Source organism: Sparus aurata, chromosome 17, assembly GCF_900880675.1.
Source record: "Sparus aurata chromosome 17, fSpaAur1.1, whole genome shotgun sequence".
NCBI lineage: Eukaryota > Metazoa > Chordata > Actinopteri > Spariformes > Sparidae > Sparus > Sparus aurata.
The window spans coordinates 21,481,353-21,508,859 of NC_044203.1; the positions used below are offsets into that span (position 1 = coordinate 21,481,353).

At 40.5% G+C, this 27,507-nt stretch overlaps 2 protein-coding genes across 4 annotated transcripts; one reads left to right on the forward strand and one right to left on the reverse strand.

The window, feature by feature from the left end:
* The first annotated feature begins 1,910 nt into the window (after positions 1–1,910).
* Positions 1,911–15,008, forward strand: stx17 (syntaxin 17). 3 transcript variants are annotated; one of them, XM_030393715.1, is made up of 8 exons: positions 1,911–2,096; positions 3,709–3,741; positions 4,049–4,257; positions 4,366–4,431; positions 7,044–7,367; positions 8,591–8,641; positions 11,135–11,221; positions 13,496–15,008. In XM_030393715.1, the coding sequence occupies exons 3-8, from the start codon at positions 4,135–4,137 to the stop codon at positions 13,751–13,753; spliced, it is 909 nt and encodes a 302-aa protein (XP_030249575.1). In that variant the 5' UTR covers positions 1,911–2,096; positions 3,709–3,741; positions 4,049–4,134; the 3' UTR covers positions 13,754–15,008. The 3 variants fall into 3 exon arrangements, with proteins under 3 accessions (XP_030249575.1, XP_030249576.1, XP_030249577.1); XM_030393716.1 differs by having other exon boundaries at positions 3,709–4,257; XM_030393717.1 differs by lacking the exon at positions 3,709–3,741.
* Positions 15,009–15,381: 373 nt separating this feature from the next.
* Positions 15,382–27,459, reverse strand: erp44 (endoplasmic reticulum protein 44). Its single transcript, XM_030393714.1, has 11 exons — positions 27,288–27,459; positions 24,360–24,432; positions 23,446–23,485; positions 22,938–23,053; positions 21,888–22,072; positions 21,683–21,798; positions 21,375–21,549; positions 20,536–20,647; positions 20,075–20,216; positions 17,407–17,509; positions 15,382–17,320 (listed from the first exon to the last, which is right to left on the reverse strand). Exons 1-11 carry the CDS (start codon positions 27,345–27,347, stop codon positions 17,210–17,212), a joined length of 1,233 nt encoding a protein of 410 aa, XP_030249574.1. The 5' UTR covers positions 27,348–27,459; the 3' UTR covers positions 15,382–17,209.
* Between the last annotated feature and the right edge of the window lie 48 nt (positions 27,460–27,507).

Below are 27,507 nucleotides of genomic sequence, written 5' to 3' on the forward strand. Positions count from 1 at the left end.
CGCACTCAATCTTGCGCTTGCGCACACACGTACACACAGCAAGCTGTCAGTCTCCTGGCCAATCGATCACAGCTGACAGATAGCAGATAACCCCAGAGTTTTAATTAGAGGTCCCATTAGAACATATTTACACACACACACACACACATACACACACACACACACACAAGCATACATATGCACATGCACACACTCATTCGAAGCAGCTATTTTTAAAGCTGTGGGTTCATAACTTATCCTCATCCATTCAGAGATGTAAAATTGCCCCTTTAAGATGTGAGAAGAGTAGGTTGGAGGATATTTTGATATGTCAAAAAAGAAGGAGAAGCACAGGTGTAGGCAATACAATAATGTTTCAGTTTCACGGGACCGCTCTTGTGCATACTGGCTCACTGTCACCCTGTCATGGCTCACTGGGATAGAGCAGATTCATGGACAGTGTTATTTGTAAAAACCTGTGCTTTTGCTGCTATGACTGGTCAAGATGTACGATGTGAAAAAAAGCTCTATATCCACCGAGCCATCAGGATGTGCTGATCACACCTGCTCTGAAGATGCAGGAGGTAAGAAGTGCACAGAGCTCCCTGCTGGCCTCCTCGCCTGCTGACAAACTTCCTGGATTAGACTGAAACGAATGGCACCTGAGTCCTCTTGAGCCTATAACACACACACACAAACACACACACACTCGAAAGACAAACACAAAGGCAAACACATGAACCCAAACATTTCTGATGACTTGCTATTTAGACATTCACTGTCAGCTTTGTTCTACCCCCTCAGTCTGCAACTCTGGGAGTCCCCTGGAAGTGGACAGACACACAAACACAGCACGCACACACACATGTGTACAGCACCAGGGGAAATCCCCTGTAGCTGGGTACTGTGTGTTTCACTGTGGCCCCTCGCATGGAGCATCCGCTGAGGGAAGAGTGTGTGGGGGGTTGGCCTAAATGTCAAAGGTAAAAGGTGCTGAAAAGAGAAGTGGAAACATGCAATAGACCCACTCACACTGGCTGAGCTCAGAGTAGAGGAGGGGGAACCCCAACTCTGTCTCCCAAACACAAGACAGACAAAAATATCACACTTACATTTCTTTCCACAGGATTGATGCTGTTTATACACACAGCCAACTGTGAAAAGACAAATGGAAAGGACAAAACAAAAACTTCTGCATACAGTAAATGGCAAATTAAATAAAATTACTCATCTTTTATTTATTGTTTAGTTATTGCCACTGCCTGAAATTGTACCATGTTCACATTGTTTTGATAGTGTAGCTGTTATGAGTAATTGTGACATTTTGAAAAGGTCACTGATTTTAATCGATGTTACCACACTTAGTGGGACCACAGTCACTCACAAAACTACCTTTTACGATATATGATCAACCTCTAGCTGGTCAGTAGCCACGATTGTGGAACACTTTTAGGTAATAAAGTTAAAAGACCCCCAGCTTAACACTTCCAACATTCTGACACGCCACAAAAAATTGACTTCAAATGTTGTCTTAAAAATCAATTAACTGTTCAGTTATATCCAACATTTATCCACATCTTTTGTCCATATGTATTATATTTTGGGTAAATAAAATAAGCATTGAAAGGTGAAATGTGTGCAACGTAATTAAACCCCTCAAACTCAAGACACTAATAACTGTACTATAACATAATTAAATTCTGATATCAACAGTAGAAGCTGGTGTCCACTAGTGTGTCTAGCTTTGTAGTCTTTTCGCTTTCTTTTGTGTGTTGCACCTCTCTGGTCCAAAATAACACAATTAAATAGACTCAGTAAGAATAAAAACACACTTTATATCGAGGCTTATTTAATAAATACTACCTCCTGTTAGGGACGCTACCACAGGGCACATTGACGTGGAACACATTGTGCCCTGGGTGCTGGTTTAGGTCGGAATGTATTCACGGACGCACTGGGAAGACAGTTGTTTACAAACAACCAAAAGTGTCAGAAATTAACCGAAAGTATTGGCGAAAATTAGCGAATGCAGCTAATAGTTAATTTTGACAACAACATGGAGGCTGACAGTAGTCTTTAGCGATTGTAATTCATATCCTCGCATGGTGTTTTCAGTGGTGAGTGTCGCCATATGTCATATTAAGTTTCGTTTACCTGACTCGTGGTTTACATTAAAGACAGGCACTTCAAGAAATTCCGGTTAAGTCAGAAAGTTAGCAAATATCGTCTAAAGACGCTGTTAGCTTCAGTGCTTAGCTAACGTCTAATATCTTGCTAGCCCGCTCTTTAAGCTAACTTTAACACTGGTGGTCAGTTTCAGTTCAGGCTTCAGAGGACAGTGAAGGAGATGTACAGTAAAATTGAGCCTGAAACTATAATGTAGCTCAAGGTCTATAATAAGCTTAAAAATGGTTTGTCTGAAAGGCTTAGTAGATATTTGTATCAGCCTGTTAAATAACCCGTACTAAGGTTATACAGTAGCTAGTTAGGTGTGGACTACTAAGGACTGTTTGACATGGGACTGTGTTATATAGAGCTACAACCAAAAAGATTTCATAATTATTTAGATTATCGATTAATTTGTCAATCATTTTGTTAATTGTTTGTCTAGAAAAGCGAAAATAACAATTTCCCAGAGCCAATGGCTGTACTCAAGTAGATGTTTTTGTCAAGCAACAAACCCTAACAGTCAATAATCAAAAGTACTTCATTAACATAATATATGAGAAGCTTGAGACCAATGGTGGAATGTAACTAAGTACAGTTACTCTAGTACTGTGCTTAAGTGCGGTTTTGAGTAGGGATAGACCGATTATCAGCCCTGGACGATTATCATTGCTGATAATAAGCATTTTTATGATTATCAGTTGATGCCCTATAAACACTGAATAATCTGCATAGTTACTTGTAAAGTAACTGAAAATTGTACTTAGGATCAGTGATTAAATTGTAAGTTGTGCTTTATTTTGTCACTAGTTATTCTAAATTATTACAACAAATGAATATCGGTCCCAAATATCAGTTTTCAGCCTCCTTGATTTCTAATAATCCGTATCGGCCCTGAAGAAGCCGTATCAGGCGAGCCCTAATATTAAGATAGTAATACTCCACTTCAGTTTTTCTGCTACATTATACTTTTACTATACTACATTTTAGAGGCAATTATTGTACCTTTTTATTTCAGTTAATTTATTTGATAACTGACTTCCTTGTTACTCTGCAGAATATGCTGCATTAGAGCCACAGCAGTGCTATTCATTTATTTTTACTCGGGGAAAAAAAACACTGACTCCCAATAATCAGAAAAATTCTGATGATCGGGTCAATAATGAGTCGACTCTTTGTATATAGTGTATGCATAATTGTAAGATTGCATGTGTAATTACATGCCAGAAAATTACTTTTGATAATCAAGCAGATTTGATACCAAGACTTTTACTCAAATACTAATTGTAATGGGAGCTTTCACTTTCATCAAAGTAACGTTTTAACACGATGTCTTAACACAATAATACAAATTACTTTCAATGACTTAACAAGCCCTACATCTACACACTCTGATATAGAAGGCGGCAGTTTGCACCTTAACAGTTGGTTTGCAATTCACAAAAAAAAACAAAGAGAAGAAGGAGAACAGGTGCAGCATACAATACATGTTCAGAGAGGAGGGAGAAAGTCTAGTTTTAAGTTTTAATATTTTGTCTTCTGTGATTGCTCTCTTTATCTTAGCCATTCTTACGATCAGGTTTGATTGAAGTACAGGTAAGGAGCTTCTTTTAAAGATACAATTACGTGTAATTACTGGTGATCTCTTATCGGTGTCATTAAAAGCAGGGTAAATGTTTTGGCTTAAAAGAATCCATATCATGCACCTCTAGTTATACTGTCAGGAAGTAATTCTTCAGTTACAATTTCTACTCAAAGGATGGTGGCAAGAAAAAAATACACTTACACTTATTAGTCGTATGAAGATGCCAATTTTGGATGTGTGGGCAGACTCGCATGTGTCACAGAGTTTATTCATTTGATTTATGTATTTATTAAAATCATACTCTGCTGGTATTTACAGTGTCTGTGGGGGCAGTGAGATAAAGCTAAGCAGGTGCAGTGTCCAAGTTCCACAGAGGTGTTGGCTGTGGGCAGTCAGCAGGACACATGGCAGAGGAAGGCAACAAGCTGACACTGAGGCGCCTGGAGGCACCGATCCACAAGTTCATTAAAGTGGCTCTACCCACGGACCTGGAGAGGCTGCAGAAACACCACAATAACATACTGAAGGTGACGACTTCAAAATCTGGCTTGGCACATGATCGCACGCTCACATCCACACACTCTTACTTCCTGTCCACAGATGGATAACAGATAGATTCTCCTTTATTTTTGCAGTACCAGCATAGCCAGCAATGGGACCGCCTTCATCAGGAGCAAATCAACGCCAGCAGGACGGTTCAGGTATAAGTCTGTAAATTTCAAATAAGCATAGGTGTGTGTGTGATAGAGGGTGATGCATTGAATTGGCATGAGATGAGCCCCAGTATCATGCTGTTGTCATCACAGGGGAATTTGCAATATTTTTCGAATGTGTGAGCCTGGCGGATATGTGAATGTGAGGATTGTTCAAATGATGACATGAATCATTGCCTCTCGAAATTCCTGAACAAGCATGACCCTGCAACTGCATAGTATATTTTTGTCTCAAATTGTCTGGACAATTTGGAGCTCAGAAACAAGATGTTTCCTGATTTGTGATGAGTACTTCTAGTTTGGAAATCGAAAGTAACGACCGGTGGATGTGATGTGTTTCGTAACAAGACAAACATCTAAAACTCCATTACTTAAAGGCAATATATAGATACTCCTGGTCAAATATCACTTCAATACATGTTAAATGTGAATGCACTGTTGCATTTAGCTCCTGGGCCTGTTTACTTCTACCTTTCAGTACACCTACCTAAGAACTCAACTGCATATTTTACCAAACACAGAGGTCGTGTGACAAGGGTCCCATACAAATTGGCATTTCTATGATTTCATTAGATTTTTTTATACATACGTATGTCTTTCGATGTGTTTATATATATGTAAAAAAAAAAAATCATCTGAATTTTGTTGTCAAACAACTGAAAATGTACAAATTTTGATCGCAGGTACAGTTGTGGTACAGGATCAGCTAGATTGACCTTTAAAATGATTACTCAAGAGAAGGTTGTCTTATTCAAATCCAGCCACAATGCATCTGTTACTTGATCTACTCTAGCTGCAAAGTTTTATTTTTTCTTGTAACATACGCAGCAAGGGGACAAATGAACTCTAATCTATGTAAATAATGTGGCCTCTGAAGAGCAGACACTTCAAATTGGAAAGTTGATGTTGCAAGGACCCACAGCATCATATCCAGGGGTAAAAAACAGACTGTGTTTATCATGTGCGAATGCACCACAGTAAACACAATTGTTAGGCGGTAATTTCTAAATCACCTGAGGTCCCGTGGTAATGCTGTAGTTCCGTGCTATTAAGGCTATGGACTGGTTTAGGTATTTAAAGGTTTCCTATTGCCATTATTTACAGGCTTATAAACAAACAAAGAGTCGGAGATCTTTATTGATGGAAGAGCAGTTTGCAAGAGCTAACATTAGTTTTAGGTGGAAAGCAAAAAAAAAAGGCACAAAACAAAACAGGCTTGTAATTTGAATTATGGTGGGGTGAGAATAAAGACAGCTCATTGCCCAGCTGGAAGCCCTGCAGTTCAAGAATATAGGATTATGTAACCAAAATTGCTTCAAAAAAGTTAGATAAAAACTCAAACAAAATTAACCCTTTCTATGGACATTCTCTCTTAGAAATCAGGGCATGAAAAGAGCTGCTGCCGAACCTGAAACGGACCGTCTCTTGTGTGTGTGTACTTGTTCACATGGTGGGTGTGAAATGCCTCAGGGGATGTTGTTGCCTGGAAGCCACCATGTCTCTGAAGGTGAAATAACTCCAAACAGGCGCACACCTATCCTCTCACCATTACCCTGAAAGCCCAAGGGACACACGCAGAGTGCTTTCCCGTGTCTTCACGGTGTTAATCCAGAGTAGGGGTTAGTCTACTCCGGATCAGATGTGTGTATATTTGTGTGTGTGTGCTTATGTTCCATAGCAAAGAAAGGTAGATAGTCGGTATGTCTCTTTAGTCTGCCTGTCGTTTTCTGCAAGTTAATTTTTTGTATGTGTCTGTCCACACAGAAAAACAGTAGACGGTAGTCTCTCACCCTTCTTGATGATTGACATTTACTCCCACTAGCCTAGCGCCTTGCTAACCCCAAGAGAAAAGCATAGACAGACTCAGTACCACCGTCTTTACCACAGCAGCTTCAGCCAACATCAGGGGAACCGAGTCAATACAGTTTTATCATGAATATCTTCTTTTGATTGTTTGTGTGTGTGTTTGTGTGTGTGTGTCTGCCTGTGTGCGTGCGTGTGTGTGTGTGTGCTTGTCTGTGTGTGTGTGTGAGAAAGTGAGAGAGAGAGAGCGCTCCAAACAGTTGTGGTTAATTTGTAGGCTGACAGATGCTTGACCCAACTGTCTCAGTGTTAATCAGTGTGTTTTTCATTTTTATGCACACAAGTACGAGTGTATCCATGTATGTTTATTCATGGTGTGTAATTAGCAGAATGTGTTATCGGCGGTGCGTCGACCTCCTGAGCCCAGGTCGTGCTGTGGCCTGGAGGGCTGATGGCTGCGATGTAATCCTCCTGTCACCCTCAGGGCACGGTGGGATGAAGGGGAGGGGAGGCTTGTGTTCCCCAGCCTCAAATCTGAACCTTATTAAGCCAACACCCCAACACACGCACACACACACACACACACACACACACACACACACTTCTCATCACTTGAACAGTTTAGTGGGATGCTGAACCTGTCAGTATGAGCACTTCCTACTGGGGCAACAAGAAAACACAAGGGAATTGGCTACGATTGTCAATTTTGTCCCCTTTGTTGATATGTTTTATGTTGATAAATATAACTTCACATACAAGCTCACTGAGAAAACTGCTTCTCCTCTGTCACCCTGCAGCAGTTGAGAGCGAACATCAGAGAGATGGAGAAGCTGTGTTCTCGGGTCCGAGCCGAAGACGCTGACGCTCTGGAAGCACTTGTCAAGCCGGTCAGAGACAGGGCGTCGACTGCCACACGAGACTTTCTGCGTTTGCACTCTAACCCTGTGTCTCAGCCACCTGCTGCTCAGCCATCCAGCTGTGAGTCCAGCTGTGCATCCAGCAGCTCCCGCGCTGATGACGACATGGACGAGGAGCCGGTGTCTGGCAGGCAAATCCAACTCCTCCTTCCAGAAATCCCTGCTGATCAGAATGCAGCTGAGTCCTGGGACAACCTGGAGGAGGTGTGCATTTCTAGAACAGTAGCCTAGCACACAGTATATACAGTGTGTTCAAAAAAGTACTTTTTTAAAGGAACTCTTTTTTGCTTATGCGCTACTCTTTTTATAGTCCCTTAAATGTTGATACAGTATATGGGTTCATGGAAGGGCTGAGCTACGAAATGTCCTGAAAAGCACTTAATACCTGCTAGGACTGGGTGACAAAATCAAATATCTCAGTATGTTTTACCAAATACCCCGATATCCATATTGAAGGGATGAGTTTTGGTACTTTCATAGATTACCGACACAGTGAGATTTTTGATAAACAGTCACCAGTAATGTGGTTATAATCACTAAGTGGATAAAGGCAAGTATTTAAATAATCAAAACAGTCTGAAAATTCCATCACAATATAACGATATGCAAATATGAGACAATATATAGTCTCACAATAATGCTGTAATAACAAAATATGGCTCAGTCCTAGGAAGTCAAGGTTTTAGTTACTGTAAGCTTTAATTCCTTCCTTCAAATAAGAAGCTAAAAAAGGGCCAGAGCTCAGAATTAAGTTGGAGAGGCACTGCTCAAATCGAATGCTCTTGTTTTGTGACACCTTCTTCCATGTTTACATTATCTTACATTATCATTCGTCTTTCTTTCCTTTTTTAATGTGATCATAAACAAAGGAGGTGACTGTATTATTTTTTTTTTTACCATTTTACCCAACAAAACCATGGCCCAAAAGTTTCAACTATGAAATGTAATATTAATAATGATTCATACCGTTTTGTTTGTTTGTTTTAAGTCAGAGTCATTCTTACTTACAGTACCAATAACAGGACCCTGAACCTGAAGCAGCTTGACGTAATTCATCCATCATCAATATTATTGTTTATTATTTGTGATTTCACTACTCTCATAAAATGTCCTCAGTGAAATGGGCCTATGCTGAAAAATCGAAGTGAGAGTACAGAGGAAGTAGTTTTCATCCTGTCTGTACTAAACGTTGCTATGGTTACGTGCATTATTCATCACTATTGCAGGATTATCTAATGCAATTGACCCCCCCTACATGTTCCTACAGACATACTTATCTCACACCGTTTTACTGTCAAACATACAGTGCCCTTTTATATTCACCCTCTTAGTCAATTCCAGACGCCGACAGTTTGGGCACACTGTAGCTGTAGATTTGTGTGATTAAACATTGCACTGCCATGTCAAGTCATGTTTCTCTCTGTCAGGATCTGAAGGAGCTGTGTGGTTTGGTGACGGAGTTCTCTCTGCTCGTCCACGTGAGTACAAACACTCAACTCTGCTGCATGCTTCCTGGCTGCTACATTCACACAGTCGCATGTCTCCATCTACATGTGTGCAGAGCTACCCCTGTGAAAGAAAAACAATGTGACAGAGGCGGGTCGCTTATAACGTTTCCAGGCTGTGGTTTGTATTTGAATATGTGTGCTTGTGTTGCCTGGTAAGGCTCCTCCAAGAGGGAGGTTACACAGACCCGCTCAGGACGACCGCTGGGGCCCCAGAGGCCTCTTCACCAAGAGATTGAGGAGTAGATGAAGAGAGCGAGAGGCGGGATTTGGGGGAGGACGGCTGGTTGTCCACAGGGGGAGAGGTGGAGGAACGAGGCATACGTCGGAGCAGGCAGTGAACAGACGGCGCAGATTATCAGTCTGTCCTCGGGGATGGAGAGACAGAACCAGAGAGGCTGGGTGGAGGAAGGAAGGAGAGATTAACAGTGAAAAAGAAAGAGAGTGAAGATGTAGTTAGGGTAAAAAAAACAAACAGATAGAAGCAGGGTGGGGGGGCAGAAAGAGCATAGACATGTTGTTGTGGTGTCTCAAGGGTGAAAGACAGCGTTAGGGGAGTAATATTCCAGTGCTCAGCCACAGTGGAAATAGTGAGTGAGTGAGTGAGTGTGGTTGTTTCTGTAAATGCATCGTGTTAGTAACTGTTTGTGTTTGTCTGTCTTCTTATCTGTAGGTTTTTTTTTATGTCTCCACTCAGCGTATATACACAGTAGTAAGTCTATCTCGTGACTTTCTAGTTCAAGTTAAAACTGACAAGGACAAAATTTAAAATTATTGTCAAGTATGTCTAGTATTAGTAGCCTTAGGAAAAGCAGAAATGCTTCAAAACATATGTGTTATATTATGATATCAAAATAAATATTAAAATTATTAATCATTTAATCTAAAGCTTTCTTCAGCACTAGCTTCATCTTTAATGATAATGACAATTGACAGGTTTTAAACTTCTCATATTTTTTGAAAGCCTTGAGGTAATGTTAAAGAAAAAGCATTTCACAAATGTAGTTAAAATCATTCTAACCGTGAGGACCATTTAGCAGAGCTTTTAATCAGATCACAGTGTTCTCCTCAGCAGACAATTTGCCCAGTTGTCATGGAGTGTTAGGAGTCAAAAAGTCCCTTTTTTGAGCCAACAACCACTGAATGGGTCATGTTCTACCAAGAACCATCGTCACACTCAAAACATGTGACCACATTAGAGGATAATACACAGGCTTAGATCAATAATTAGTTAATTAGTTGATCAACCGAAATTTAATCAGCAACTATTTTGATAATTGAATGTTTTCCTCATTTTTCTTTCTACTTCTTCTTCTTCTTCTTCTTCTTCTTCTTCTTATTTTCTTCTTATTCGTATTTTCTTCCTCTTCTTCTTCTTCTTCTTATTTTCTTCCTCTTTTTTTCTTCTTCTTTTTCTTCTGTTTCTTCCTCTTCTTATTCTTATTCTTATTGTTATTGGGCATTTTCTGCATTTTTTTAGATGGCAATAGTGGAGTGATGATAGTGAATGTTCGTCACATTTATCACCCTCTTGCCCCGTTTCAGTCACTTTTCTGAGCAGACTTGCCAAATGTTTGATTGTTCCAGCCTCTCTAATAGGATTTGCTGATTTTGTCAGTTTTATTTCGGTGTAGAAATGAAGTTTGGGGGGTTTTGGACTGTTTGATCAAATAATGTCACCTCAGGTTGTGGGGAATTATGATTTGGGCACTTTTCACTATTTTTTTATGTTTTATTTAGTATTCATTTTTAACACTTTTATTAACGTTACGTTACACTTTTTTTATAATACGTTTTATTATGAAAATAATCAGCAGATGAATCGATAAGATAAAAGATGATGCAGCCCTATTATCTTTGGGGGGGGAGAAGATGTAATGAGTCAGTCTGGCAGGTTATGTGCATCTAAAGTTGGAGTATGTTAATATTGCCGTTTGAGTTTGGTTTGTGGAAGAGAATTTGTTAAATTAGACAGATCTGAATCCGTTAAATATTTTTGACTTTTAGCTCAGAGTGAGGAGGTGAAAGAGGGAGAAGCGACACTGAGGAAAGATGAGGAAGAAGAAGGGAAGAGAAGTGCTCTGGTTGTTGTTTGGTCACTGTGTCCATCCAGCCCTCACATGGAGAGAGACAGCTGCCACTCTGAATATTTCATGAGATCTACACAATGCCACGCGCATGCACGCACGCACACACGCACACACACGCACACACACGCACACACACACACACACACACACAGTAAGGACCCCTTTCCCCAGTTAAATCCCTTTAAATATACCTACAGCCTGCACTCACACTCACGCACACACCCTTTCTGTGTTAACCTGTGCTGTGAAGCTGAATTTGGACTGGTTATAAAAAGCGTAATACATGACAGGTGGTTGCTCTGTCACACGTGTGTGTATATTTGAGTGTGTGTGTGTGTTAATATGTGTTTGTGTGTGTCTAACCCCTGTGCATCAGTCCCAGCAGGAGAAGATTGACAGCATAGAGGACAACGTCAACACAGCCGCTGCCAACGTGGAGGAGGGGACCAAGAGCCTGGGGAAGGTGTGGATGTGTGTGTGTTCTGATGATTAGATGTGTGTGTGTGTGTGTGTGTGTGTGTATGTGTGTGTGTGTGTGTTTGTGTGTGTGCGTGCGTGCGTGCGTGCGTGTAGTGTTTGGGAGATGGGGGGGATCGATGGCACTTTGCCTCCCAGCCATTCCACAGCGTTTGTCCCTATTGATCCACTCGAATACGGAGGAAAGCTGCAATTAAGGAAATAGAGAGAGGAGAGGGATAGAGAGGAGTGGAGGGGAGGAAAAGTGATAGAGAGGTAGGATGAGACAAGAGTGTGTGTGTGTGTGTGGGGGCGTGTGTGTGTATGTGTGTGTGGGGGTGTGTGTGTGTGGGGGTGTGCGTGTGTGTGTGTGTGTGTGTGTGTTTTGCTATAAGGAGAGGTTTGAATGACTGTTTAATAGTTTTTCAAGAGCAGCATTCGGGCTTCCATTATCAATTCAATAAACTCTTCCACTGAGTGTAACTCAGAAGGACAACTCAGTGCCCTTCACACATATTACACATTTGAAATGTTGAACTTTGCGTCTGTGATACCCAGAATGAATCACCTCTTTTTTGTTGGTCCACAGCAAACACACACACACACACACACACACCAGTGGAAGCAGTTTTCTGCCAGGGATTGTCTATCAAAAATATATGGTGTTGTTTTCTAACTTTACTCAATGTTAAGAGAGACTCAGAGAAAGAAATGCTCGTCTGTCAGATGAGCTAGTCTATTTTGATCTTTGTTTTGTTCACACTTCACAACACAGGAACATAAAGGAGGTGTGAATGAATGTAATTACAGACTCTCAGACATGGTGATGACATAGAGTTGTGTCTCTTGTGTGTTGAGGAAAATAAGTAATTGCAAAGAACTGGAAAGTGAATTACCTTAAATGGAAAACAGCATTTTCACATCTGTTTCTGCAGTCTCCTTCCACAAGTGACTATTCATCTGAATTAAGGAGAAAAAAAAAGGTTCTCAATTGTATTGTTACCTAACCATGCAGATGCTGATTGCTGTCAGCATCTAATTACAAGTGATGCATGCTAACTTCAGATATCACAATACACAATACCTAGCATCTTTGTATAAATGATGTTTAAAGCAGAGTTCTTGCGTACTGCAACTTTAAATTCAGAAATGCTGTAAAAAAAATCCTTAAACAGTCATATATTTTAATTGGTGGTGCCAAACTTCCACTTACATTTCATCTCGTTTCATTAATCTAAATCAAAAAAGAAAAGGATTTGAGCTCTTCAGTGTGAAAGTCCACATTTACTATGTTACGGATCTAAACGTACCACTGAATCAATGTCGTTTTACCTGAAACTAGATTAACTCACCTCATGCTAATAGCCGTATTCCTACTTAAAACCTTTATACTAACCAAAATAATACAATTATAACAAACCTGCCTGGCTAGATACCAGTAAAAACTAAGTGAGATAATCCGTTTTTATAAGTGCACCAATCATTTAACAAAATGAACTTTACTCCAAACATTTATGAAATAAATGCCTCAAGTAATGAAATATTTTCTCCAAATGTTTATTTTAAATTAAATCCACCCAAATGGTGATACAAACAAAGGCTGACCTCCCTCTAAGGTCGCTGCTAGATGCAGAGGGCTGCACATTAAACGAGGGGGGTGTGGGGAGATAAAGCAGATGAGAAGGATGTCAGATGTTTTAACGTGTTTGAAAGCTTGTAATCTGTCATCAGGTCAAACGGCATTACACGCTCACACACAGACACACACACACACACTCACACTCACACAACACCCACATTCCCTGCATCCTCTACAACCTGTGTGCCCGTGGTCCTTTTAACTCAGCTCAGATGAAATTAAAAACTCCCTCAACTGCCACAGGGGTGGGGACGAGCAATGCTAGCTTTTGAACTAGATTAATTTAATGGTGAAGTGTTAATCAAATGTGTGTTCCTGTGTGTGTGTGTGTGTGTGCGCACGTGTGTCTTATTAATTGTCATCAGCAAAGAGCACCTTCCACTCTGATGATAACAGCCGTAATAACACACAGGACACATCTCTCTGATATCCCCTAAACGAAGATAATGAAAAGCTTTGATGCAGCTTATGGAAGTGTCGATTTACATTTGCAGGCGTGTTTGTGTCCATGATCATGAAAGGATAGACGCATCCCAACTCTATCGCAGAAGCCACAAAGTCCTAACGGCCTCCAAAGGTGTGTGTGTGTATGCTTGGGTGTTAAATTAAACTCGAATGTCTCTCTTCCTCCTGTCTCTCTAGGCAGTGGGCTACAAGTTGGCGGTGTTGCCGGTTGCCGGGGCTCTGCTTGGTGGTGTGTTAGCAGGTCCAATTGGCCTGCTGGCCGGGTTCAAAGCTGCAGGGGTGGCTGCTGCTCTGGGAGGAGGTGCCCTGGGGTTTGCAGGAGGCAACCTGGTCCAGAAACAACGCAAAGCCCAAGTGGAGCTACAGATGAAACAGTTGAAAGCACTGCTGCCACCAGAAATACCGTCTGAAGCAGAATCGAGCAAGGATAAATGACCCAACAGTTCTTGTGTTGGTCGTCTAACCTCGACTCCTGGCACACCACTGTTGAGTGACCAATCAGAACACATTATATTGCCCCAAAGAGACAATACAGAAGCACTGCTGTAAATGCCGTCATAACAGCCTTACTTTGGGCGTGAATGACCTGTTCGTGCGGACAATTTTATATTTACAAATGCATTTTTTATTCTGAAAACAGTTAAGCAGTCTTTTTACACTACAGATGAATTAATGTGTGGTCGGGTCAGCCTGATATGGCTGTTAGTACCAAGTCTCTTGCTAGTTAACGAGTGATCATGTCTCGGCATTCTTTTGAGGTGGGCTGCAACAATTAATCAGTTGAAAAGATAATTAAAGAGGCATCATGTAGTTTTGGTGAAGAAATTCAAACTGTTCTGTAATATCTACAATAACAAAGAGGTATTTATACAAACTCAGAAACTTTCATCTTTTGCATAACTGAATAAACAAGCTGTTCTTAGAAAATCTGAACAAAGTAAAACGGTATGAAACTGCGTTGTCTTTTGAGGTCAGTTTGTTCAGAGTTTATAAAGTCACGAAAACAAGGACAGTTTGTTTATTTGGGCATAAAAATAAATCTGTTATGGAAGATCTTGTAATTAAAATGTTTTCCCCAAAACTACATATAGAAAACACCTTTAATTGAAATAACAATAATAATAATAATAATAATAATAATAATAGATTAATTATTTTAGCCAGTTTTCAAGCAAAGATGTCAAACATTTGCTGGTTCCAGCCTCTAAAATGTATTAATTTAATTTGTGACAGTAATTGAGTTTGAGGGTTTTGGACTGTTTGAAGACACCGCTTTGGACTGTAGATTAGCGTTGTTTTACATTTATTTTTGTATAATTTCTTGACATTATGAAGACTAAACCATAAATCAGTAATGAAAAAAACACTATGCTGCCCTGGTTCCTCAATGTATTAAACAATATCCTAATGTGAACAGATGTACTACAAGAAGAATGATGTATGGAGAAAATGTTTGCCCAACGTCACTGTAGTGTTACGTTTAACCAATGATGGAAATGTGGTCCTGCTTCTGCATTTATGTTAATTATACTGTATATAGATAGACTTGTATCTGCAAAGTGTAAGAGCAAAATTGCACAAAAAGCACCAAAGTGCCACGGATCATTTCAGGGACTGGAGTGGAAGAAACTGCCATGTGTTGGATGTATACCTGCTGTTTTGATGCCAAATAAAAGGTTTCAACAGTTAATGTCATTCATTGGATGAACAGTAAGGTTCAGAGACGCGACATATAAAGTAGACAACACGACATATTGTAAAATGGTTTTTAATTTACTTCTTTTTTTTTTTTTTTTTAAACTCTTCTTCCCCTCTGAGATTACTGGCTTTAGAAATGGTATCGTACTCCCCCTCTTGTTGCTCTCCTGTATGTGGGCTGATATGTCACTATGCAGGCATCTGTTGGCTTCAATGGAAGGGCAGGACGCACAGTACAAACCTAACGACGGGTCCCCCACACTCTTAACTCTCCAATAACCTGGCTTTTGGATTCACTCACGCTCAGTGGAACAGTGGGATTTAGACTTGTACCAAAACCTCAAAGACATATAAAGAGACAAAACCAGTTTTAAGAGAACTTGTATAAAGTGGCAGACTGTAAATTTCCACCGTTCATCACATGGGGTTTCCCCTCTCGTCTCACTGCTTTTTTTTTTCAAAAAAAAAAAACACTGGGAAGGACGCAGTCTTTTCTCCCCCAGCATGATGACATTTGACAACAGGTAACAGCAAAAACAACAGCCATTTCATACATGTTATGATCATATTAGAGTACACCATTTCAAATCCTTTTTGTTTTTGTTCCTCTTATTTCCTGGGATCATAACTAAGAGGTGTTACGGCAAATACCGTGCCTTTAAAAGGTATCCAGCCCGCTTTGACTTTTAATGTTTTACGGTTTTACAGCAAGTGGAGGTATTAAGAATTTTAGACACTAAACAACACAAAAAAATAAAGTCTCAGATTTTTATGGATTGGTCTTGGGAACAAAATAAACAAAATTCTTGATTGCATAAGTAATCATGTCCTTTAAGACAATACTTAATAGAGGCACATTTGGCAACCGTTACAGCCTTCAGTCTCCTTCAACAGGCATGTAACAAATTTACACTTCAGTCAAGCTACTTGACTTTGAGTGAATAGCAATTAGCAAGACCTGACAAATTCAGGATTGGATGTTATCAAACCATTCCTATTTAGATTTGGCTCTCTGTGAAATATACATCTTTAGTTGTACATTTTCACCAGCATTTCTTTGTATTTTGCTGCATCGGTTTAAATTCCACCGCCACAAGCTGTCCAGGGCCTGCTGCAGAGAAGCCTCCACACAGCATGATGCTGCCACCACCAGGCTTCATGGTGGGGATGGTGTGTTTTTAGGCCAACACTAAAACACACAGAATTTAGTTTGATGGCTAAAATCTTATTCATCATTAAAGTATCTTCTATTGATTTTGCCCAAAGAAATCCTAATTACATCAAATGTGATACAGTGTTGTAAAACAGTAACACATAAAAAATGGTGCAACGGGGGGGGGGATACTTTCTATAAGCACTGTGAGAGACATCATAATCTAGAACCATTTAGTACCAGGGAGAGAAGGGGTGCATCTCAATAGGCTGGAGTAGCAATGTCTCTTTATCTTCTGTCTCAAGTCTCAAGGTTTGAAATTATGTTTCCCCTACCAAGTATTTCAAAATATTTTTCTATACCTTCAGAAGTATGTGTGGAGAAGATATGGAGAAAAAGCTACTTCAAACAGGCATATTGTTATAACTTGTGCTATACAAATGAATTAGACTAGAGTTGGTCATATTGAGACGCAGCCACGAGGTCGGTGAGACTTAACAAGCGTCTCCTACCAGACAGGCTGAACTGGACTACCCACAGATAAGAACCGTACGACTGGAGTGAGGGAACTGCTCTGGGGTTGTTGTTTTTTTTCCTACAAAAGCCGGGTGATGAAAGAGAAAGGAATAAAATAAAGAAACTCTGCATTTAATTTAGACCGACAATGAGACTCCCATGTAGCACAAACATATTTACAAGCTCCAAAAAATAAAAGTAAAAACACGTCTCTTGATGTCCCAATGCCCCTAACCCCTGCCCACACGCTTTTTCTTCTTTACCCCACTTCCGTTTGATCCAAAATAAAAACTGTACGTGAAAGAGTTATGAAAATATAGGTTATTCCAACATGGTTGTGTCGTGGACTGTACTCCTTCTCCTGTTCTTCGTTTTTTCCTCCTCCTTCCTCTTCACCGTCTCTCTCTCTTCAGTAAGGGTGTTGGGTGTTGCTGTTCTGTCCCGCTGGCCTGTCCCAACCCTAACCCCCTCCCTGACCCCGGGGCGTGGCATTGAGTCACAGGATCACTGGAAGGCTGTTGAGGTCACAGCTCGTCGCGGTCCCGTCTGAGGATGGTGTAGCGGGTCTCGCTGGGCGCCAGCTTCTGGAATGAGCTCCCTGGGGGGCTGCTTGCCACATCTCCTCCCGTCTCCTCCTGTGGGCCAAATTCAAACAGTCAAGTCTCACATAAGAAAAGCAAAAACAGCTTTTAAGGACTCTGTAAAGTATGCTGATGCTGACCTGTCCAGGTGTGCTATCTGTGGGATCAGGACCATGGTGAAACTCTCTGTGTAGCTTTCCGGAATGAAGGTCGAGCACAAACTGTCTCAGCTTGCCAGGAATACTGGAAAAAACACAGAAACACACACTGGACATCTTAATCTCTACTTTTTGGGCTTGTAATCAGTGCAACTTGCTGGATTCACGAGTCGGTGCATGTACATAATACTTAATCATTAACATAATCGCCCTGAAATGCTTTACACGACTACTTGTTCAGCTGTTTGAAGTTTCACTCACAAAAAAGTCCCCAAAAAAATATATTCCTACCACTAAGCTTCATGTTGTGCTGTTGGAAACCAGTCAGTAGTTGTATTAGTGGATCTGAAACTGTTAATAGTGCAGCTATCAACTAATTCACCAGAGTAGCGTGGTACTATACACAAAATAAAGAGGAACTGGGCTGACATGCTAAACGGTATGCACTTCAGCCTCTCATTCACCAACTCACATAGCAATGGTGGTGGAGCTGCTATGAAATACACTGGCCAACATGCCTGCCAGAAGCAGCTTAGACAGAACTATCCTGTGTTGTTGATAACCTTCCCAAACAACTACTGAGTTGTAATGCAATATGCCTGAAAATCCAGAAATGTTCGTATGATGATAATGTGGTCTGATCATATTTTATTCAACCTTAATTATCTAAGTTTTTTTTAGGTCAGTAGATGATATCTGTACTAGGGATGGACCAAGTGGGCCACTTATCAGGCCCAATATCCAGCATTTTCCCGATTATCGTATCAGTGGGTTTTTTTTTTAGGTCAGGTTGCCGATAACATAAATGAATTTAAAATGTATTACTTGGCTCTGATGCAGCTTCCTCCCTCTATCTGTAGTCACCTCTCTGTGGTTTCACATCAGGAGTAATAGCCTCTTAACACTAGGGTTGGGCAATATCGAACATTTTATTTCACGATATCTTCTTGCCAAAATATTGCGACACATTATTGTTGCTTGTCTGCTTGGCCTGTGAGGTGAGACTGCAAATTTGTGGTATTGCCCTGTTCAGGTAATAAGTGCTTACAGCCATGCAGCCTCATTCAAATCCTTTGGCTCATCATTTTCTCCCACTTAAAACCTGAAATACTGTTTCTTCTTCTGAGAAACAAAGTACTCTGTGTCTGTATGTTAAATCGCTCGGTGTATGCCACTACATCATGCCAATCAACCTGTAGTAGCTGTCTCGGTAGCTCTGCTTTTTTTTCAAAATAAAAGCCTGAAGTTGCCCTAACAGCTGTTTGATATTCAATTTTGTGAAAAATATTGCTCCAACGTCAAATGTTGTGACCTTTGATCATGTCTAATATCAGCCAGAGTCTAATCAACACTAAATAATCTGAAACTGCTAAGTAACTACTAACTTAAGTTATCAGACAAATGGAGTTTAAGTTTAAAGTACCAAAAATTGGAAATATACCAACATACGCTTTTAATTTTTACTAGAAAGTGTATTGGCTCCTGGATTATTTGATAATAGGTGACAGGTCTGGACCGCTCATGAGTTTCTTTTGTACTAAGAGAGAATTCTAAAATAAATTAAAATAGTGAGTCCAACAACTTCTTTCAAATAACTCATACGTGTCATTTCATAGACTGTGTGTTTGTACGAGTGCTTCTTTCATAAGGCCCATTAACTGTGTGCTTGACAAAAGCATTCCTACACACAAAGTCCAGCAATAAAGACCGACCTGCTTGAACTACAGAGCAGGTCTGAGTTGATATGAGACAATACAGCTAGTGGCGGCAGCAGCAGAGGACATTATTCCCTGCGGACGTGTCATGAAGCAGCATTAATCCATATCAACGCTGTCCTGTGAAGTGTGCTTATTAACGACAGGTCATGAGCTGTTGTCATATCACACAGACGGAGCTGTTCCCCAGTCGCAGCTAACCCCGTGTGTCAGAGCAGCATGCAGACCCACGCACACACGCAAACACACACACATACATATATAACATACACTGCACTAATGTAATTACAAGCTGTGTGCCACATGCAGTGGTGATGTGATGTAATTAGGTTGTGGAGGGCTGGTCAGTCCTCGGGGCTTCTGTCTATCTGATCAGACTGATTGGGAGGTTGGGGGAGGTGGAGTGGGGGGGGACAGAATAAATAATCTTAAATTAAATTAGACTGGATTAGTTTAGCACTTATTGCACGTGCCAAATCATGTCACATTAGCTCTGGTGTCCTGGGCCATTCATAAAGGACAGATTTTAGGAGGTGTGACATTTCTCCGCTGTTGAGTGCACAGTGGATTATGGTGTGCGTGTATGTTTGTGTGTGTGTGATGAAATTAACTTTATTTATGGAGATTTTGTAATGAACAATTTCAGTGATCAAAAATGTCCAAAAGAATGCTGAGCCGACATGTGGATGATTCATGTGTTCATTACAGACGCATTTGTGGGGAGTTTTCATCAACATTAGGCTGTTTCTTTCTACATGAAACAATTACCAGCCCATTTTCTTTTCTCTATTTTCTTTTTAGAATTAAAGGAAGATGCACATGCGGTGGTATTGCAAAAGAAATAAAATATATAAATGCTGTGTCAGATTGATGATATCATGCATCTAATTTTAACTAAACTAAATCATATTTTAAGAGTGAAATGTGGAACTTACTTGAGGTCTTTGAAGTCAGGAAACACATACATGTGTCTGAAAGAGTCTATAGCGATGACGGGACAGTCAGCAGGAGTTTTCTGGATATGGAGGAGAGGATGGCGGAACTTCTCGCAGTCTGCGTGCAGGAAGTTTATAGAACCTGAGGAGAACATAAAAATGTCATGAACATCAGTGTCTGACCGGTACAAAACAGTGTTGTCATGATACTGAATATCCAGCTTAGATACGATGACTTGGAAAATATCACTGGGGGCAAAAGAAATTCTTAAAAGGTAAATATATCAAAGCTTGTATATTGTGTGTTAAGAACAACAGCATCTATTTTAATCTACTTAGGAGGAGACTGGGCTATCTAAACACAACAGTCATGCACGTGTGGACTTACTGTTGGAGAGGAGAATTAATAAAGCAACTGGTACAGGTGTATCAATACTGTGAACACTGTCACACACACTTACCTTTCTCGCTAATTAGCTGACGAGCTACTTCATGTTGGAACTTCTCTAAGCTCTCTCCGTCTTCTTTAACATGAAACAAGATGAGGAAAGGGATTCCTTCTTCAGTCAGCTCCTGGAAAACACGCGCACGCAAACACACAGAGAAAGTGTCAAAGACAGATGGACTGCCCACAGGCACCATAAATACCCTCCAGGCCGTCTTGTGCGTAAATATCCATGTGTGAATTTACATTTGTCGAAAAAAAATTTGAGCTTCTCAACATCAACGAAACCAAAGAGCTGATTGTTGGTTAAAAAAAAAAAAAGGAGGTAAAGACACACACTCTTGTGTACTTGGGTGAAGCTGCGGGGGAACAGGAGAAGGGTTCTAGGTTTCTGGGAATCAACATCAAAGAAGCTGTCATAGTCATCACAAATATCCACACTGGTAAAGAAAGCTTATAAATGGCATTATTGCAACAGAAAGCATACTGCCTTGAAACATCGCAGACTACCATGATGTGATGAGCATGTCCAGGACAGGAAGACTCTCGTCTGGAGTGGGTGATTAAAACCATGCGGAACATCATTGGATTCTATCAATTCTAGCAGGCATACCCAACTCGCCACAGCCTGTTCTCCCTGCAGAAGCACCCAGTGCCGTACCACCAGACTACAAGGCAGACTCTTGCCTCAAGCCGGGAGACTCCATATCTCATGCTCAACACTTACTACACTCAAACAACACATGTATTTTTTGTTTTGTGAGTGGCATAAGAGGACTAGAAAAAGCATTTTGTGATACAACAAAGGTTGTTGTGATGCTGACAACACTCTTTAAGAAAAAGCAGGTAACAAACCTCTCCATTTTCAAAGGTGATCTCCCTGACCAGAGGCACACATTTGTCCTGGGCCCAGGCGTAGGTCAGGTCAAAGTTGTTGAGTGAGCCGAGGTAGACCATGTCAGGTGCGCTGTCCCCCATAGGCTTGTAGATTACATTGTCACCACTGAAGCGCTCAGGCTCAGATACAGCACTGTGACAGTAAAGCAGTTAAAAAAAGTTGAAGTTACTTAGAAATTGAAGAAGGACTAAAAACTAAGCCTCCAATATCAACTCTTAGGCACATGTGGGCTTCATTTGAAGGATTATGGAAAATGGATTCTCACCCAAATGCAGCCAAGAAAGTGCAGTCGTCTCGAAGGATGTTGGCAACTTTTCCGTATGTGTGGTAGTTATCTGAGTCCTTTGTTTCAAAGTAACCTATGATGTTTCTCTTGCTCCTCTGTTGAATAAGGAAACAAACATTTTTATTTACAACAACCGGAAATTTTGCAATGTTTTACAGACACTGTGTGCATGTGTGTCACTCACATCAACAGCATTAACCTCCTCCAATGAGTGTATCTCTTTCACGGGGTCGACCTGCTGCTGGCGGATGAAGTCAGCAATGGCCGCCACCGACCTCTGACCCCTGTACTCCCTCTTCATCATCATTCCATTGCGGAACAACTTCAACGTCGGATACTTGGTGATGCGGTACCTCTGGGCTATGTCCGCTACGCAGAGGCAGAGGCAGAGGAGAAGTTAAATAAAGAAGGACGAATCAATTGATGAGGAGGAAGAGGCAGAGTAAAAACACATGGGCACGGGGGGATGAGGAGCGGAGCAGTGACAGAGACGGTGGGTAAACCTGAAAACACTGCCTTCAGTCAGCTCTTAGCTCTGATCTCCCACATGAAAGCTGCCCCCCGCCAAGAGTAAATATTCTCTCTGCACACACTTTGTGTGTGTGTGTGTGTGTGTGTGTGTGTGTGTGTGTGTGTGTGTGTGTGTATTTGTGCATGTGGCAGGTGTCAATCTCCCTGCGGGGTGTCTCTAAGCCTCCCGTCTTCACAGGAAGCAGCAGTTTTGTCATTAGTCTTCAAACAGTTTGCAGGTCATCAATAATTCTCTTTAATTTGCTTTATCTCAAAAGGCTGAGGCGAGCGGTTTATGTGTCTGTGCTTTGGTGTGCTGGGCATCTATGTGTACATATGTGCATCAAATATAGTACACAGTGGAGTGTGTGTGCCTTTTTAGCTGCCAGGATATAGAATGAGGGTGTTGTAACATTACATGACCACAAAACTACTAAACTAATGCTGATAGAAATATAACACACATATTGAACCTGGAAGTAAGCTATAATGTAAATAAATATTTTTGAAGTTTAAGCCTTAAAATTACTGAAATTACTTTGTGTGTGTGTGTGTGCTTTTACATCAGTATGAAAATGAATACTTTTAGCTGTTGATCAAATTAAATAATGGCTTTGGTGTCTTGTGATGGGCTTTTCTCATTATTTTTCATCTGGATTTTCTGCACTTTTCTTGTCATTTCTTAAAAAAGGAAAAAAGAATAAAAAGGTAAATATATACTCACAGTGTTGGTCACAGTCGACACGGGCAAACACCACCTGCTTGGTATTAGGGAACTCCTCCCGCACTATGTTAGATGCCTCCTCAAAAATTGGATGGAGCATCTGACTGAACCTACACCTGTATATCGGGGATTGGTTGGAGTAAGTGTTGTGAGGTCAAAAGGATTTCCATAATTTGTGGGTAAATTAAATAGATTTTTCTTTCAACCGCAGGATTCATTTAGCAGTATATGACTATGTTGTTGAAAGATTTTTGCCTATCACAGTTCCATCATCCATCCATTAATTAAGGCTTAGAAACATATGAGATTAAAAACAGACGCACGATGTAAAAATCCTTTAAAAGTAAATCAACAAAATCTCTGCTGCGGATGAAAGCAATCTAATTATACTTATTGCACCATGTGCCATTCAAAGGAAATGTCTGCATCATGAGCAAAATCCAATTTAAATATCCTTGAGATATTATACAGAGGTCCGGTGACGGTAGGACAGAAACAGTGCACTTACCAGTCTGCGTAAAAATTAACTAATGCCACCCCAGCATTATCTGCAATTCAACACACACACAAACAGAGAATTAATACATATGACACTATCTATATTACCAAATACACTCATCAATGTATGTTTTGCTAGTAGAATGAATTAAGTAGGCTTATCAATCATAAAACCACTCAGGTTTCAGTCAGTGAAGTGAAAAACAAAACGAGTATTTGTAATTGATGAAATCACACTAAATTATTATTTCACGAAAAGGTAAGCCAAAGGTCAATGACTATCAATGTGGGAAACAATTTTAAGATAACAATATGGAACACGACTATTAATAACTTTCTCTCCAGGTTATCCAAACATTTTAGTTACCACAACGGCTGAATATTGGAAGAATGTGTGGAGGGCGTGTTGAAAGATCTAAGAGGACAGCAATGGGTGTGGCAAATATGATGATATGTGTTGGATGGAATCCAGGAAAGCTACAATTTTCTTCTCTTACTCATAGGTCAGATCTGTACCTATAACTAATTACTTAATGGGCTGTCTTCTTCCTTGATAACTCATTCACTCTACAACAGGTACCATGTTCATTGTAATGTATCAAGTGATATTGTTATATCCTGAGATCCAAAGATGGTCTTTAAAAATAGTAGAGAATGTTGATCCTACCCAATATTACGGAAAAGACTGACATTTTGGGAAGTATGCTTATTAGCTTTCTAGCCAAGAATCAGATGAGAGATACATGCCGTTTCCCTGTTTCCAGTCTTCATGCCAGGCTAAGCCAACCAGCTGTTGGTTGTAGCTTCATGAGAGTGGTATTGATCTTCCCACCTAACTCTCAGCGGGCAAGTGAATTAGCCCATTTCCCAAAATGTCACACTATTCCTATATGAAACTTTTGAGAGTAAAGTTTGATGCCTTACTTAGGACTTCATCGATGTTGCCTGAGTCCAGACTGGTGATTTCTGCTTGTCCAGGAGTAGAGAGGCCCATCACCTACAGACACACAGGGCAAAAGAGACACATCAGCAATTACAGCATAAAAACACTATGTGGGGTAAGAGAGGAAAGATTCTGAAGATGTTTGACCCAGATAAGAAGAGCTGATGTGCAGAGACAAAATTCAGTATCAAAAAGAGTGAGCCAACAGGCCTGTAAATACACTGTTATCAAGAGTATCTTCAAGTGTTAAGTACAGACCATAGTACCAAACTCCTGCCTTAACACACATAACACACTAGGGTTTTGCTTCATGCAAAAATAAAATGTCATTAAGGAGATTAGCCAAGGTGTCCTTTTAACAAACAGTTTTCTCCAACTCCTACACTGGGACGCCCAATGTGTCCCAGGAAACCTGAGAGGTGTCATCTCTCCAGTGACTCCTGGATCAGTGGTTCCAGGTACTGACCTAAATATACATTAAACAATGCAACCTTTGGCTTGTCCATCCATGTAGAACAAGATGCAAATTATGCTATCATGATTTCATGTACAAACAATAACTCCTTGTAGCCTGGTTCCGTGTGTTCATGTAAATGTCAACTGCATAAAGGTTCACACATGGAACAAAATAGCAAATTAGCAAATAATTTTATCTTGTTGGCTACATCTTCATCGGACACCTGATGAAGATCTATGCAAAGACTGATCAAAGATTGATGTTTGTATCCCCTTAATATTTCCTGTTTGTCCTGTACTCCCGAGGAGGGTTTTTCGTACGATACCCATACCCTTTTCCTTCAACAAAGAACCTAAACTTTTTTTTTTTACTTTACAAAGTGTGAAAAAACTTGGAACCGTGCATTAGCAGGCATTTCACACTGTGTCAGGCCTAAATATCTCCAAAAGATACTCAAACTACATCACCAGTCATTTGTCAGTGAGTCAGCAGCACTTAATATGAGCTCCACCTAGATCATTTATCTCTTCACCAAATACTTGACGACCATGAGCTTAAGGCCAAAGGTTTCAATCTGGTGCCATGTTCTGTACTTGAGCAGTCTTTCAGTTTCTTTCAATGCAACATACCACAAATAATCAGAATCTTAAGAAATTCTCAGTTGCACATTGATGATGTAATCAAAAATGACTGAATACACATTGTAATCACTGTAAGACCCTTAATCAACAATCCATCACCTCTACGGTAAATGTAAAAAAGCATATAATCCCTGCTCACATCATAGTAAAAACATCTTCTTTATGAAATATCTCTGACATGACATTAGCTGCTGCCGGGGACAGTATTTTAAGTTAGGAAAATAACCTCTTGCAGCCCTCCAGGTTTTTTTAGTGCAACTTCCTGGTAGCACTCAAAAAAGAGCAACGCTTTAATTATGATGCACCAACTGGGGATTCCTGGATTCCAGCTCTGATGGCAACACTGTCTGAAACAATCCTGTATGAATAAGATTGGCATGGAGTAAATTTAAGGGCTGTGTTGACTCAAGCTCTTCTTTGAACAGGATATGTCACATTCATCCTCCCTGAGGTTGTGACAAAATCAGATAGCACTACCGGTTCTAAGATGAACCCACCAAAAAAAAGTTAAACAGCCAGAGTACACACTACTACGGCCTTGTAACTTCACTTTTGCTCACACACAAACCAACAGTCCGTAGTTAAAAAGTCCATTAGTTCAGTGTTGTCAGGTTTCCTTATATGAAATCAGCACTGTCGCCAACTATAACCGATCGATCTGTTAAGTTTTTGATTCAATGACTGATAATCGAGTGAATGAAATGTTAACCTAGTAAGAAAGAAATATGCACATCGCAATTTTTAGGAGCCAATGGTGATGTTCTGAAATTGCTTCTTTTATAGAAAAAATAGTCCCAGACCAAATGACATTCAATGTAAGATGATATAAGCCAAATAAAGGTTGAGAATCATCACATTTGAGAGGCTGGGACTTGTGAATGTTTAGAATTTAAGCATGACAAATTACTAGAATAGTTTTCTTGAATCTTAACATTTACATTAAAAAAACAGTTGCTCTGCTTTTATGCCATATAAGATGGCACAGCAGCTCAGTGATATTACACGCCACCGTTGCTGTAATAAGACCAGTGATAACACTGCTCTTCAGCTCTTCGACTAGTTTTAAGTTTTCATTTCAGGCCCAAACTCTCTCAACAGCAGAACTACTGCGCTTTCCCTAGTTCCGGGTTGTCAGCCAATAAGAATGAGCCACAACAGAGGAATTCACCAACCGGCGAGCATCATTCATAGACACATACAGACACACGGAAAGTCCGACAATAAACTCATGCATCCGTAAAATAACAAGTAATGCGCTTGATCAAACACAGCCGACAAACCCATTTAACAAACAAAATGCTTAAGCCAGCCATGCTAGCAGTTATTCTCTCACTGTTGTCATAAAGAGGTAGTTAGCACCCAATGCTAGCCGGATGCTTTACCCCTAAACAAAGTTATCATGAGTCCATTCGTAGCTCATTATGACATTTTGGAATAAACAGCCAGGTATACCAGTAACACCTCGATTAGATAAAACTGATTATGGTTGGTTACAACGCTACAGCTAACGTTACTCAACACTACCGGCTAAGTTGACATTGCAGCTGGATAACTTGATTAGTTATGGGAGTCGTTCGCTGAAACCCAGTCAAAAGGCCTCCTCAATGTACCTGCCTTTTAATTACACTTTCAATAGCAAGTGAAGTGGCTCGCTAGTCACCTTAAAAAGCCACTTTAAAGGCCACGTCTCATGTGAGCAGTTAGCTAGCAGCTAACTATCCAGCAGCAGGCTGCCCAACGTTACTTAGCTAACGCTAGCTTGTAGCTAAAAGCTGTTGGTGCATATTCCAAGCAGAGAAACAGACGCTTACCAGTAGTATAACCGTGACGAAGCGGATGTCGAGACGGGGAAATATTGCTAACAGTTTCATTGTACAGTATCGTTATTGGAGGTGGTGGTGTTGAGTCTTCCCAGTCTATCTCGACGCCGCTCTTTACTGCAGCAGGAAGCCGACGGCGAACCAACCTCACTGTGACCACGGAAACGTGAGCGACACTTCCTGGTATTCGCGTGGCTTCTTGGGTAATGTC